General features: G+C 50.6%; 1 protein-coding gene across 2 annotated transcripts in view; it reads right to left on the bottom strand.

The window, feature by feature from the left end:
- Positions 1-1227: 1227 nt before the first annotated feature.
- KCNJ6 (potassium inwardly rectifying channel subfamily J member 6) overlaps positions 1228-15005 on the bottom strand; it is a 223978-nt gene continuing 210200 nt past the window's right edge. For both annotated transcript variants that reach the window (XM_066370196.1, XM_066370195.1), the window contains exon 4: positions 1228-3088. In XM_066370196.1, the coding sequence (XP_066226293.1) occupies positions 2763-3088 (326 nt within the window). In that variant the 3' untranslated portion in view covers positions 1228-2762. The remainder of the gene's footprint in view (positions 3089-15005) is intronic.

Raw genomic sequence — 15005 nt, 5'->3', positions numbered from 1 at the left:
AACACCATTCAGTACTTGCTGCTTAGAAAATTCAGTCTTAATTAGCTCCTTTCAGTTCCAAATTTTAACAGTTGACACAAAATACACTGTTAAACTATGTTATCAATAATTGTAGAAAAATAGACATGTTTGATTGGAACATTCTAGGAAAAGGTTCTTCTGGGACGTCCTTGTTTAAAGATTCAGAGGCTCACAGTACAAAAACGAGATTTGGTTCATGTTCTGCCTCCAACTACATTAACACCAAAGACAGTGGAAATAGGGAGGGCCTCACCCCAGGTGCCCTTGCACAGAGACAGAACTGACATGTACGCGACCAACGGGTTGTCAAGGCTCTTTGTTCGGTTGTGCTGAAGGGCCCCATGCTGCTCTTTCAACCAGACAACAGGGTGTGTGTTGTCCTTGAGGCTTTAGTAACAGATTAAAAAAGGCCCAGTGAGTCTTCAAGAGCTAAGTTAGCAGACTTTTTGCAACCCCTGCTCGATTTTGCGTTGTGCTACCATGCTAAGCCCTGCAACTTGGGTGATGTTGCAAGGTCCGCACCCTTGAGTCAAGAGCGCCCTTTATAAGGCTACATTGAGGTAAGGCCACAGTCCCTCCCCACAGCCTGGCAGGAAGTGTGCGGGGCTCCCTCCTCCTCTCTGACTGCACCCTCCTCCTCAGAGTGTGGAATGAATACATGATTCAACAGATGTTCAATGCAGGAAGTAAAATTTTGGCAAACAGGAAAGGACTACGGCCGATAGTTTTCTTTTCCATAGTCAGTGCCAAGAAACCGTTGTCCTGATGCAAAGTCTTGGAAGTGGGAGAAGAGGGACCCCCATGTTAAATGAGGAGCCCACTCTCCTTATCTCTGCAACATGCCTTTCAGTAGACAAAGTCCCCAAACTATAGTGAAGACCTGTGCCATCTGTCCAGGGAAAGCAAGGTTAACAGGGAGGGACAGCTAGTTTGAGTTCTTTGACTTCCATGGTGCAAAGCCTCAAACTGAGCACAGCTATAGGAGCTGAAAATGAACTTGAATCCAGTCAATGAGTATTTATGACAGGTGACTGCATTAGGGAACAGTTTAAAATTGTAAAATTAACGTGAAAGATCAGTTACAGTGTAAAATCTCCACCTGCCCTTGAGGTTTTGTCTAAAATTCTCTTCCTTATCTTTTTTTAAAATTTAAAAACAATTTTAATATTGAAATTTAGATTTTCGGTATAAAATATCTCCCTCCCTCCCCTTTCCTCCCTTCCTTCTTTCTCTTCTCTGTATCTTTCTCTCTCTGTCTCATTCTACATTTATCTTTGCAGATTAAGATGAATTAAGGCAGCATTTTTTTTTGATTGAGAGACACTTAGGATTTGATTTCTAACCTGTGACATACTCTTGAGAGATTTCTTAGTCACCAAGATTGTTATTTTTATCTCTGAATGTCAAATTCTGGTCATTTCATCATAATAAAAGTATAGGAATCAGGAAAAACAGTAATGCAAGAAGCCTATGGATAAGCCCAGGAAGAGAGCCAGATAAAGTCAAGGTGTGTGAAGGCAATGATACTACGAACTTTCACAAATTTCATGGATTTAGAGTCTAGACCCAACTATCTTCTGCTAACTTGCCATGTCTTATTTCAATAGTCTGTAGTTCCTCGTGATTACTGAATGGAACAGCTGGAGAATCAGGGTTTTGCAGAAGAGTTTCCCAAACAATTATACAACAAAGTGTGAGTGCTCGTGTGAAAACATAAACACATCATTGGTGGCATGACAGAGAATACCCTCCTGGAACTCTTCCCCAGGCTGGTCAGCGAGGCCCTGGTTATCTTAAAAAAAGAGACTTCATTTGTAAACATTTCACAGTATATCAGTATATTGGTGGTGGGTGTTGCCACCTTTTGGACCTCCCAGCTTCCCCAGACCTATGGCTTATTAGATTCTACGAAAGTATCAGCGAGGGAACAGTGAGGCACCCGAATGGGCTGCCAGTCTGGGTCATAGGACAAAGGCCATGCAGTAAAGGGCCAGCAGTCAATGGGACCAAAAAAATTCAGAAAACAAAGATAGCAGAATCGAGATGCCTGCTGTATGTTGAGAATCTTTTCTCTTTTTCTTTTTTTTTACATCTTATTTCTAAAGTTGTATATCTAAACCTACATTAATTATATGTCTATGTACATTATTTAGAAGTTGTGTTCTACAGAACTTTTGTACATGCTGCGTTTTATTACTAACTGCAAAAGAAAGTAATTACATAGGCATATCTATATACAGTGTTCTGTCTTTACCTCACCTGGGTCCATAACCTGCATTGCCTGCACAGGGCAAGCACCTTGTTCTGGAGATGAAATGCATTGGGATCTGTGAAAGTGAGGGTTCTGCTCTGTGTCTCACTGCATGGATGGATTGGCACCAGAGACCCAACGTGTATCCCAAGTTAAATCTTTGACACACACTTTTGAGAGATCCAGTATTGTACACACATGCAGGCAAGTAGCTTAAATTTCTAGGGGTTGGGTGTGCAGTATTTAGGGATAAGACAGGCTTGGGCCACCAGTGAGGGCACGTTGCACCTTATCCAAATGCGTGTCTACCTTGTCAATCTGAGTAACTGAGAGGGCAGGTAGATATTTTACACCTTGAAGATTTGCTTTCTGGTAATGCCAAAATTAAAGATAGGTAAAGAGAGAACAAAGTAAGAGAGATGGAAAAGTGAGAGGATGAGAGACAAGGGAAGGCTGTGGGGGATGGAGAAGGAATGGCCCAGCCAGGGAACTACACTTTGGACTCGTTCTCAAGGTTTGCGACATCACCATTCCTTTCCGTCTGCTCCTCAAGGTTCTTTTCTTCCTCTTCTGTCTCCAGTTCTGCATGTTGGTTGAGTTTGCTGGACACAGACCAACTCAGGGGCAGCTCTGCCCTGCTGGCCAGCTCAGCCAGCTCTTTGGCACTGAGGGAGGGAGTGCTGGTCTCATAGGTCTCGTGGAAGCTGTTGTAGTCAACTTCATAGAACCCATCCTCCAGTGTTAGGACCGGGGTGAACCGGTAGCCCCACAGGATCTCACTGGTGATGTAGGAGCTCCGAGCCTGGCATGTCATCCCTGCAGAGAGAAGAGTGGGAGTGTTAGCATGCGTGATTGTGGGCTCTCCATCGCCGAGAGCCCTTGGTGAACTGGGCAGACTGCTGCCTGCAGCTGTTCCAGCCGTGACCTGCATATGGTATCATAACTAAGGAGTGCCGTCCATGGTGTTGTAGACAGACGCTAACATGCACAAGAGTGTGTGCTGGAGAGTCCAGACCTCCCAGTAGAGTTCAGGGGAGCAATGTGAGAGTTCTGGCTCCCATCACGCCACACTTGCCCGCCAGGCCACGCATGAACCCACAGGGCACAGGTGCACATGCACCCAGGTGTACTTTCATGTGATTGTGCTTGTCCACTTTTGCTCTAAGAGAGCCCTGAGGTCATGACGCTGACCTTCCACTGCTTTGCCTGAGTCCTACCAAGACTTGAGCGCTCGGGTCACAGACGTAGAACTAAGTTTGGCTTAGGAACTACACCTGAAATGCCCTGACGCTGGTTTACTGGCACCCTCATACCTCCATGCCACACAACAGTATAATGCTCAAGGCTCTCCTCCTCCTCTTCTTAAACATAAGAAGCCTTTTCTTAATTAGCACAAAAATGTCAATGAGCTCCTGGCAGCCCAGGAGTCAAAAGTAGCTTTCTTTCAAATGTAAGTGACAGAAGGAAGGAAATAACCCAAGTACTTAGAAAAGAAAACTAGTATAAACAGGGCAGTGACAGTGGGGCACCTCTCCCTGAGCTCTCTCATAAAACTCAGGACTGGGAGGTCTTCTTTCAGCCATTCCTTGAGGGCTGACTTCCCCATCAGCTGCATAGGTCCAGTTTCTATCACCCAGAATTCTTTTAAGGACCCGTGAAAAAATTAAATTTCTTCTAAAATCAGAAGAAAACAGTACTCTTTTAGGTAAAAAATATATATTTTGCTGGGTGAGCACTGTGATGAAGTGCTCTGTGCTTGTTTATGGCCCGTGTGGGAGAACGGTGCTCGTGGTTGTGGCCACTGTCAGAAAGAAATGGCGTCCTGCAATCTTGGCCATCACATATAGTGACTCTTACACAGTAGGTCCAGCCAGCTGCTGAGCATCTGAATAACAAGGAGCCCCACCTTGTGCTCAGGTGAAAAGTCCCTTCCATAAACAGCTGAGCTTCTGTGGGCTGGATATTGGAGAGCCAGTGAGGGTCTCCTCCAATTTTGCAAAGACAAATCAAGGGGTGGGTTTTTAAAGGCATTGTACATGCATGCTCCTATTCTACTCTCACCAAAGCTATTGATAAATTCACACATTAAGTCCTGACTGAGTCATAAACATAGTTTATGTAAGAATGAGACGGCACTCCATTACCAGATGTGCAGGCTTTATTATAGGAGAAAGACCTGCTGGGGCACTCCTCTAGAAGAAGTGCACCGGGTTACAGACTAGGGGTGAGTTATATAGTGTTTGGGAGAGCCTGAGGGGATACTGAGGCAAAAGTCCTGGTATGTCCGGAATGCTCCTCCTTGGGGGGCTTCGAGCATGTGGGTGTTGAATCAAAAGTCCTGGTATGTCCGGAGCCCCTCCTTGGGGCGGCTTGTCAGCTTTTTGGAATTCCTCTGTCTCAGGGGCAATAGTCCAGTAAGGGTGAGGTCTGACGGATAAGTGGAACACCAAGAGGGCGGTTTGGAATACACATATCTATCAGTTTACAGAATGTTTATTGGACACCAAGAGCCTACTGTTTTATGTGCCTTGGCCGCCTAAGCCTCACCGTGGCCCTCTCTGGTGGATGTTGTTGGATCTGTTTCTCATGTGAGCCAGTGCAGCACAGAGAGGTCAGTTAGCTGTCCTGGCTCACCCAGGGTTATGGACTGAATTGGGTGCCTTCAAAATTCACAAGTCAGGTTCTTAACCCCCTAATGTGACTATCTTTGGGAGGTAATTAGAGTTCAAGGAGGTCATAAGGGTGAACCTCTTATCCAATAGGACTGGTGTCCTTATCAGAGAAAAAGACATGGAGAATCTCTCTTTCCATGTGCACAAGAAGAGGCCATGTGGGAACCCAGTGGGAAGGGGGCTGTCTGCAAGCCAAGCAGAGAGGCCATACCAGAAACCAGCCCTGAGGGCACCTTGATCTTGGAACTTCTAGCTTCCACAACTGTGAGAAAATAGATTTCTGCTGGTAAAGCCCCCCCAGTTCATGTTTATTTTTTATGCCATGGGCAAAAAAAAAATAGAGTGCAGATGAAGCTCATGCCAAAGGGACGCTGCCTCCGAGTGCTGGAACTTTGCTGCCAACCATGTCAGTCCACCATGTGCCTGTTGTAAGGTGCCAAAAGCTACAGAATTAATATTAATATTTTAGGAAGCATAAAGAACATTTTGTTGATTTGGGCTAGGCGTACAGAAAGGTTTTGTGGATGACCTCTCTGTACTTGTGTGATTAAAATAAAACCAATATGGCCGATGGCATTGTGTTGTAAATGCAGAATAGGAAGGAGACTTGGATTCTCTGACCTTCCTGCATACCTATGGGGGAAGGGTGAATAGCTAGCGAGGTACAGGAAGAAAAAGATTAAATTAAAATATTTTCTTATACTGATGAACCATTTACAGGCATTTGTCTCTATGGAAACTACCCCTCTCCTCCTGAAAGCATGTAGTTAATGTATGTATCTCTAAACAAAAGGTATAACTTATGCCGTGATGTAGGGTTTTTCCCCTCCCATGTATAATTAGGAGTATATAAACAGCCCTTGAACTATTTTTGGGGTCTGCACAATTTGGGTCTGTTGCCCTGTGTCAGCCATATGCGGCCGGCATATTTAATAAATTTCCTCCTTTAATAAAACTTTTCAAAAACTTATTTAGACTACGTGCCTTTACTAAAACCCGCAGAATTGTGGATTGGGTACTTTATAACATGCCCGACCCTAGTTACCACTCACTACCACCTACTGTCTTGTGTTTCTACCAGCTCTTCTTCTAAACCTGTGCATGCTTTCCTTGTCTTCCACACAAATGTGTTTATTCTTGACCACATCCGGGGTACTGGGTCTTCAGACCATTGCTTGGAGACACTAAGCAACCTCATTCCTTTTTAACAAAATTGTGAGATAGCTTCAAATCAAATTGCAAGCTTCAGGGTTCTTCTTCAGTCCCTCCCATGCTGTGTCTGTATCTCTCTTCTCCACCAGTGGGGAGCTGAGGTCCTGATCACCTGTGTATTTAGCATTGGCTCTACCCTACAAGCATGCATAACAGCCTGGGAATTACCACATCCAATAATCTACTGAGCAATTGTTTATGAAACACTCAGATCTCAAAGCGGAAGGGCAGATACTGTTAACATCTACAAAGAAAATCTGTGTAACTCTATTCAGCTAGAAAAGCCCTGGAATGGGTCAGGAGAGAGTGGACCAACTGGAGACTGCTACATGCACCTGCAAGCCAATTGGGAAGCTTCCCTGCTTCCAGAAATCCATCCTTATAGAATGCCCATAAAAGACTGTCTTAAGATTTCCCCCTTTTGTTCCAAAAAACTCACTTTCCTTTTAAAGTCCTCTGACTTTCTACCAGAAGTAAAGCGAGGACAGCAGACCCTCTGGTGTGACCTGAAGAAACCACCTTTGTTAGTAATGCAGGTGCTCTTTGTTCTTTCTACAGATCAGCCACAAACCTGTGAGGTAAAATTCAAAATTTCTTTGCAGCTCTTTATAATGTTAGACTACTCCCACTGAGGGGGTTTAATCAAAGCACTGTGTTCAAGTTACTTAATTCATCCCCCTCCCCTGTGTGGCTATGTTATCTATTTATATCTAGTTAGGTTCATTTGTTCCTGTTTGCATGTCATTTGAGGATTTAAATAGTTCAAAATTAAGTCAGCATTAAAAGATACATTGAGAAAAGCCCCATTCCCATCTCTCCCATCTCCTCCCATTTCCAGCCACCTCCTACAGGTGGCCATTGCCTTTCTGCTTCATCCTTCCTCTGTTTCCCTTTGTAAAAATGAGCAAACACAAATTTACACATGCTCTCATTTCCCATTCTGACCGAAGAGGGAGGGAACTTGTTTTGGGGCAAGAAACTGAATGAGGGCTTCATTCTGCGGAAGGAACGGAAGGGAAAGTCACGCCGTGCTGGTTTCCTGTCCAGTGCCCAGGCTCCTCTGGAGGGAGTGGAGCCGCACGGGGGCGCTCAGGGAGGCGGCCCGTGAACCCCAGCTGCCCGGCTGCCCAGAGCTGCAGTGTGACCTGGACACGCTACCTCACTTCTCCTCCTCCTTCCTCACCAGTTGTAACCAGGAAAACCTCACTCTACCTCCTTCCTCATCAGTCGTAACCGGGAAAATGGAGACCAGAAAGTTTTGCATAGGAAACCCCTAAAACGAAGGGCATTACTGGCAATTCTGCCCACTCTTGGTGGCCATCCAAGTTCATCACACCCTGTGGTACTGGACTGACTCAAGTTTTGAGACTCATATTTTTTTAAAGTTGGGTGTTTTCTCTTAAAGGGAGGCTCCCATTCCTGTAAATATTTACGTATTTATTACTCGCAGGACAGAATTGCTGTGAATGAGGTGGGGGCAGGGACACAGCTGTCTGTAGCACAGGCCCAATTATCTGATGTTGCGGCAGCCATGGCATGACTGAGACATTCATTTAGGGGATTAAGTGGAAAGTGAAAGCGAGATGGAAGCATTGCCAGCCCACAGCAGGAGCGCACAGCGAATTAAAGGAAGAGACGGCAGCATTTGGTCCCTGAAGACCTAGCATGACATTGCAATTTGGTTTGGATGAGAAAACTGAGATCTGGAAATGCCTTCACATGTGCGTGGGTCTCTGCCGAGCTTCCGCGGCTGCACATTCCTTTGAAATTGGTCCTAAGTATCTGCAGTGCAGAATGTTGCAGAAGAGCTTTTCATTGGCGAAAATGTGCAGCAGGTGGCCAGAAGAGACACTGGTGTATAACTTTCTGATGGTTTAACAATCCCTGCCGAAGTGGGTGCTGGTGGAGATGGCTTTTCTTTTTCCTTGTCTGCAGAATGGATGGAAAGAGAAAATGCACCCTAATACTTTGATCATTCATAGCATTCCCCCACCCCCCGCGATGCGATCTCCAGAGGCAGGGCTGATGGCAAGGGAAGAGACGCTGAGGTCATAGATTCTCTGTGGCACAGATTCCTGCCTCATCGGGGCTGGAGGGAACTTTGGATGCCACCCCTACCCTCCTGTTACAGATGGGGAAACAGAGGCAGCCTCTGCTGCAGACTGTCCACCTAGTGGCAGAGCCTGAAGCTCATGTAGACCCTCCAGTTCCTGGGCTGGTCCTGTCTCCATTCTACTCTCCCAAACATTAAGTATCTGTTTAGAAATGTAAGCTTCCACACTTCAGTCACAAAACTCCTGTTTCTCCCTTCCCAAAAGAGTAATTTACATTCCGTGTTTACGTTAGCTGGAAACCGAGCTGGGAATACTACAAACTCATTTATCAAATGAGATGTCTCTTCATGGAGTTTCCTTGGCCTCAAACCCTTCGCTGCTTTGTAAGGGCTTAACTTGGTTGGAAGTTCCTGCCCCGGTGTTTCCAGAGTCCCTGCTGGAGCTCGGAGGAGAGTTCCAGGCAGGATCTGGTTTTTGTTGCACAGTATTGCAGTTTCTCCTGGAGAAACTGCAGCATGAGCAGCACGAGCGGATGACCCTGTTCCACAGGCAAAGGGTATAACTGTGAGGTTGCCTTCCTGAACTGTGAACGTGGCACTAAATAGGTCATGGACATGAACCGAGAAGGTGTGACCAGGAGTGGGAGGGAAATCTCTCAAAGAGTGAGCCCAGCTCACTGGCAACGAAGCCCTTGTTCCAAAAGGAGGTGGGACAGTGGCCACCTCTCCATATGGGGGGCAGACCCTCTGGCACCCCAAGTGCTGGAAGTGCTACACACAGTTTTTGGATGAACAGCTAGGTCTGAATGTGGCTGAGATGGGAATGGAGCGAGGAAGAGGAAGGCAGAGACAGAAGAAGGAAAGAGCGGAGAAAACTCTGGAATTGAAGCCACCCAGAGGGGCATTACCTCAGGGATCTGCCGAAGGGGTGGTCTCCAGCCACAGTTCCCTCACTGTGACCGGACTCCAATGAACCAGCATCCTCCAGCCTCACCCAGCACCCGAAAACACTTATCGACACATGGGGGCTGTCACAGGTATAATGACGATTTCTTACGTTTGTGATGTCAGGACGCAGTCTGTACACTCTTGATTTCTCCCAGCCCTCCCCACCAGACAGTGATTTGAAACCTTCTGTAAAACTACCAAGTACTTCTGTTTTTGGCACAATAGTTGTGTAGAGAACCCCCTAAAATGTTCCCCTCTGAAATACTTAAAATGCTCTATGCATGATAAAAATGCATGTGCTTATACAGGATGGAGCTGGAGAGGAGTGGGGAGAGGCAGGGAGAGGAGGGAGGGGAGGAAGAGGAGATAGAGAGGCAGGGAGGGGGAGAGGTAGAGGAGGGAAGAGGAGGAAGAGGAGATAGAGAGGCAGGGAGAGGGGGGAGGGGAGGAAGAGGAGCAGGAGAGGAGGAAGAGGAGATAGAGAGGCAGGGAGAGGGGGGAGGGGAGGAAGAGGAGTGGGAGAGGAGGAAGAGGCAGGGAGAGGAGAGGGAAAGGAGGAAGAGGATGGGGGAGAGGAGGAAGGGGAGGGGGAAAGGAGGAAGAGCATGGGGGAGAGGCAGGGAGAGGAGGGGGAAAGGAGGAAGAGGATGGGGGAGAGGCAGGGAGAGGAGGGGGAAAGGAGGAAGAGGAAGGGGGAGAGGCAGGGAGAGGAGGGGGAAAGGAGGAAGAGGAAGGGGGAGAGGAGGAAGGGGAGGGAGAAAGGAGGAAGAGGATGGGGGAGAGGCAGGGAGAGGAGGGGGAAAGGAGGAAGAGGAAGGGGGAGAGGAGGAAGGGGAGGGAGAAAGGAGGAAGAGGAAGGGGGAGAGGCAGGGAGAGGCGGGGGAAAGGAGGAAGAGGAAGGGGGAGAGGAGGAAGGGGAGGGAGAAAGGAGGAAGAGGATGGGGGAGAGGCAGGGAGAGGAGGGGGAAAGGAGGAAGAGGAAGGGGGAGAGGCAGGGAGAGGAGGGGGAAAGGAGGAAGAGAAAGGAGGAGAGGCAGGGAGAAGAGGGGGAAAGGAGGAAGAGAAAGGAGGAGAGGCAGGGAGAAGAGGGGGGGACAGGGTCCCAGGTTGCTGCAGGAACGCTGTTGTGGGTCTGGCCCGGGGTGGTGCTAACCCCATGGCTGCTCTGGGTCCACCTGGGCATGTGACTCTCCCTGGGGGTTTGACACTATGTCACCTACAGAACCCCACTGTCCAGAAAGTCTGTCCCAAATGTGTCGGCCTGATCTGACACCTACAGTCTCTTTTTTTTTCACTACTAGTCTCCTAGCACTTGACCAAGAAGGGACACATTTCACTAACATCAATGCCCCAGAATGTAGGAACCTTCTAAGACTGCAAAGGGGCAATGAGAATGATCAGTGCCAGTGGACATCCTTTAACTTGGGGTGCCCCGTCTTCATGTACTACCTTGAGTGGGAAATGCTCAGGATTCCTCTCAGCCTCAGAAGTGAGGATGCTTGTCAGCACGCCTCCTGGTCCCATGACAGGGCCTGTTCCTGTGGTTGGACACAACTCAGTCATCACACACCTGTATGGACTGGCTGCTGTTCCGGATACCAGAATGCAGCAATCGGTCAGATAAGGGGACACAGTCACCTATAGCAACCAGACAGATGTGTTTGTTTAGTTTCAAAGGTTGTTCGGGACTAGAGAGGGAAAAGAGAAGGGAGAGATTCACTGGGTGGAAGTGATGGAGGAAAGTTTTCAAAAAAGGTGGGCGGGACTTTGAAGGATGAATAGGAGTTTACCAGGTGGATCAGTGGAGGCAAGAAGAGGAAGAGGCTTTGCTGGGACTTGTCCACGCTTCACATTGGAAACACGTGGGGAAGCCTTGGGAGAGAAGATGGCTGAAGAGCAAGGTTTACCTGTTCGCTTTCATGGTGTGACTTTCAGCTGTCTAGTTTCTGTTTACTGATTATAGTGTATTCCGCTCGTGTGACAACTACCTCCCTTCTAGCCAGCAGACAGTGAGAAAACAGGCTATTCTGGAGTGTGGGGCCAGGGAAGAATCCCCTAGTCCCGAAACAATCCCAGGCTGTGGAGTTCACTGCATCTGTTTTACCTTCAACCCAACCTGTCCAGCACTGTCTCTCACCTGAGTTCCGCAGCAGACATTCCTCTGTTGCCTGCTGCACGCAGGTGAGGCCACTGACCCCTCTGAAGCTGCCTGTGCTCAGTCTCAGGGTTAGGACTGAATGTCCCACTACTCTGGGGGAACCCCTCAGCCCCAGGCAGTCCTGGACCTAGGTCATCATGGCCCACACGCCAGCCTGACGATCCCTTTAAAATGCATGTCACGTCTCATCACGCCTTGCTCCACCTGTTCACATCTCGCCTCTTACAGCAAGAGCCATTGTCCTTGCAGAGGCCCAGAGAGCCTCGGGCCAGCCTCCCAGGGAGGCTCAGGTAGGCCTACTCGAGCTGCCATGGGCCCTGGACTAGACTCAGTCGACACGCTTCGCACCGCATTCTAAGTGTCTCCCTCGGACAAGCTCTGAGCCACCAGCTGTTCAGTGTCTGACAAGAGTTGGTGCTTAGTCAACGTTTTAACTAAGGTCAGTGCAGCCCCCACAGTTCTTTCCTTTTATCTGGACTTTCAGAGTCGATGGCTATTCCTCGGATATATCAATGCCACACAGGGAAACCTCAGAAAGGAAGGGATGAAGTGAAGGGTGTTTTTCAGCTAGTGACCTCACTGATTTTAGAAACTGCCCGAAATCTATGTACTCTAGTTGACCAATGTCACCCTGTTAAATTTAAATAAAAAATTTTAAAAAAAGAAACTATCTGGCCTGGGCGCCCCCAAGTATGCTCTCGGCTTGGGCGGGCTGTGTGGCTGCTGCACCACGAGGTGGCGCTCGTGACTGCCTGGCTTTCAGGGCCGTCAGACCACTCTGGTTGCTTTCTGGTCAGTACTGGGGAAGAGCACGCAGCTGTCACCTTGGGGTGTCATCGAGAACACGGAGAGGACAGGGGTTGTCACCGGGCTGCCTTGGGCTGCCTCGGGCCCTGGCATCTCTGGGAGGGGTTGCTCTCATTCTTTCCTGGGACCCTGGATTGGGAAGGAGGTTGCTTTAGCCTCTGGGCACCTTGCTCTGCCCCTTCCTGAGCAACAGTTTGGAGCTCCAGGAGAGGGTGTGTGATAAGAGCGGACATCTCCACAAGCAAGACTCTGGAGGTTGTCACTGAAGACCTTTGCTTCTCCTGGAAGCAATTTCAAACCAGCAAACAGACATCCTTGCGCTGGGGCAAAGGATGTGGAGGTTTGCCCCGAAATAGTCTGTTGCTGTATTACCCCAATCCCCAAATTCCTATTGCTAGAGCCATCTTTAGGGCGTATGCCTGACTGAGTTCCCAGGTCTGAGGGAAGCTTGGTGCATCTGAGCTGTTCCACCTGGATGGTGGCCCTCCACCCCTCAGCGTGCTCCTGGACCAGCAGGAGCAGCCCCAGGAGCTGGCTGGGAATGCAGAACCCAAACCTTGGAAATCAGAGGCTGTATGCCCAGAGGGACCGTGGGCACCTGAGAACTTGACAAGCGCTGGCAGAGGACAAATGGGAGGGTCTGCGGTCTGAGGGCAGTGAGCAAGGCTGGTGGGGTCCACAGCCTGGGACCTGCCCCCAGATTAGCAGTTGAGAGGGTCCACATCTTCAGGTTATGGCCCTGCCCTGAGTCAGGTGTGTGCTGTGGCCTCAGGGAGCTCATGGCAGAGCAGGCAAGGTGAGCGCTGAGCTCCTGCAGGCAGGCCCTGCTTGCCGCTCACCATAGTACCCAAATTCAGCCCCGGTGACACCTCATACGCTGTGTGGAATGAAAGCACGAAAGTGGGCAGAGGGCCCTGTGGAGGGCACAGAGGGAGCACCGGGACAGAGGGCCCTGTGGAGGGCACAGAGGGAGCACTGGGCCGTGGACAGAGGGCCCTGTGGAGGGCACAGAGGGAGCACCGGGACAGAGGGCCCTGTGGAGGGCACAGAGGGAGCACCGGGCCATGGACAGAGGGCCCTGTGGAGGGCACAGAGGGAGCACCAGGACAGAGGGCCTGTGGAAGGCACAGAGGAGAGCACCGGGCCGTGGACAGAGGGCCCTGTGGAAGGCACAGAGGGAGCACCGGGCCGTGGACAGAGGGCCCTGTGGAAGGCACAGAGGAGAGCACCGGGCCGTGGACAGAGGGCCTGTGGAAGGCACAGAGGGAGCACCGGGACAGAGGGCCCTGTGGAGGGCACAGAGGGAGCACCGGGCCATGGACAGAGGGCCCTGTGGAGGGCACAGAGGGAGCACCGGGACAGAGGGCCCTGTGGAGGGCACAGAGGGAGCACCGGGCCATGGACAGAGGGCCCTGTGGAGGGCACAGAGGGAGCACCAGGACAGAGGGCCTGTGGAAGGCACAGAGGGAGCACCGGGCCATGGACAGAGGGCCCTGTGGAAGGCACAGAGGGAGCACCGGGCCGTGGACAGAGGGCCCTGTGGAAGGCACAGAGGAGAGCACCGGGCCATGGACAGAGGGCCCTGTGGAGGGCACAGAGGGAGCACCGGGCCATGGACAGAGGGCCCTGTGGAGGGCACAGAGGGAGCACCGGGACAGAGGGCCCTGTGTAAGGCACAGAGGAGAGCACCGGGCCGTGGACAGAGGGCCCTGTGGAAGGCACAGAGGGAGCACCGGGACAGAGGGCCCTGTGGAAGGCACAGAGGAGAGCACCGGGACAGAGGGCCCTGTGGAAGGCACAGAGGGAGCACCGGGACAGAGGGCCCTGTGGAAGGCACAGAGGAGAGCACCGGGCCGTGGACAGAGGGCCCTGTGGAAGGCACAGAGGGAGCACCGGGCCAGAGGGCCCTGTGGAAGGCACAGAGGGAGCACCAGGACAGAGGGCCTGTGGAGGGCACAGAGGAGAGCACCGGGCCATGGACAGAGGGCCCTGTGGAAGGCACAGAGGGAGCACCGGGACAGAGGGCCCTGTGGAAGGCACAGAGGGAGCACCGGGCCATGGACATGCGCTCATGGGGCTGGGCCGCTGGGCTCTGTCTGGGGCACTGGCTCATTGGTGGAGGGGCTAGATGAACAAGAGGAAAACAGGTCAATGTGCCTCCAGAGCAGTGGCTCTTAGGAGGGCAACTTTGCCCACCTGGGGACATTAGCAATATCTGAAGATACATTTGATTGTCACAATTGGGAGAGGGGACAGTAGAAGCCAGGAATGCTGCAAAACACCTTACAATGCACAGATGGCCCACCACAATGATGCCACATATGAGCAGTGCTGAGGCTGAGGGACAATGAGAGAGAACCGAGGGGCTCTGCCAGCGTTGTCGATTTCTGCTCTCACAGTGGCTCTGCATCGCTGTCATGAGCCCCACTTTTCCCAATGCCAGGACTTGAGACCTTTTGAGGAGTAGCTGTAGTTCTGGTCCCAGTTGACTATAGGGACAGGGCTCCTGGGCAGGCTGATGCTGTGCCTGGGAACTATACCTGTCCAGTGGCAGAAATCCATAATTGGTTCAAGCCCTCTTCCCAGATGCCAGGATGCAGGCAGTGCCCTGCTGGCCACGGACTGTTGCCTCTGACTGCAGGACCCATCTGCCCTATGGCTTACGGTGAGCTTCCACCTGCTATGGTGTGGTAGCTGGGGGCCGGGGAAGCAGAGGACTCTGGTAAACACAGCTGGGAAGACAATGGCTTTTCTATGGCAACAGCTCACAGCTAGGAGAGCAGCTCCTGCACACCCCAGCCTGCTGCACACTGGGCATGTGCAGTCTCCCGTGTCCCACCCAGAGAGCAAGTTGGCCAAGAGTTCATTTCCAAACCTTTGGGG

The sequence above is a fragment of the Saccopteryx leptura genome, chromosome 2, assembly GCF_036850995.1.
Source record: "Saccopteryx leptura isolate mSacLep1 chromosome 2, mSacLep1_pri_phased_curated, whole genome shotgun sequence".
Classification (NCBI taxonomy): Eukaryota; Metazoa; Chordata; class Mammalia; order Chiroptera; family Emballonuridae; genus Saccopteryx; species Saccopteryx leptura.
Note: the sequence above shows the minus strand (reverse complement) of the source record. Positions and strands in the feature narration are given on the sequence as shown.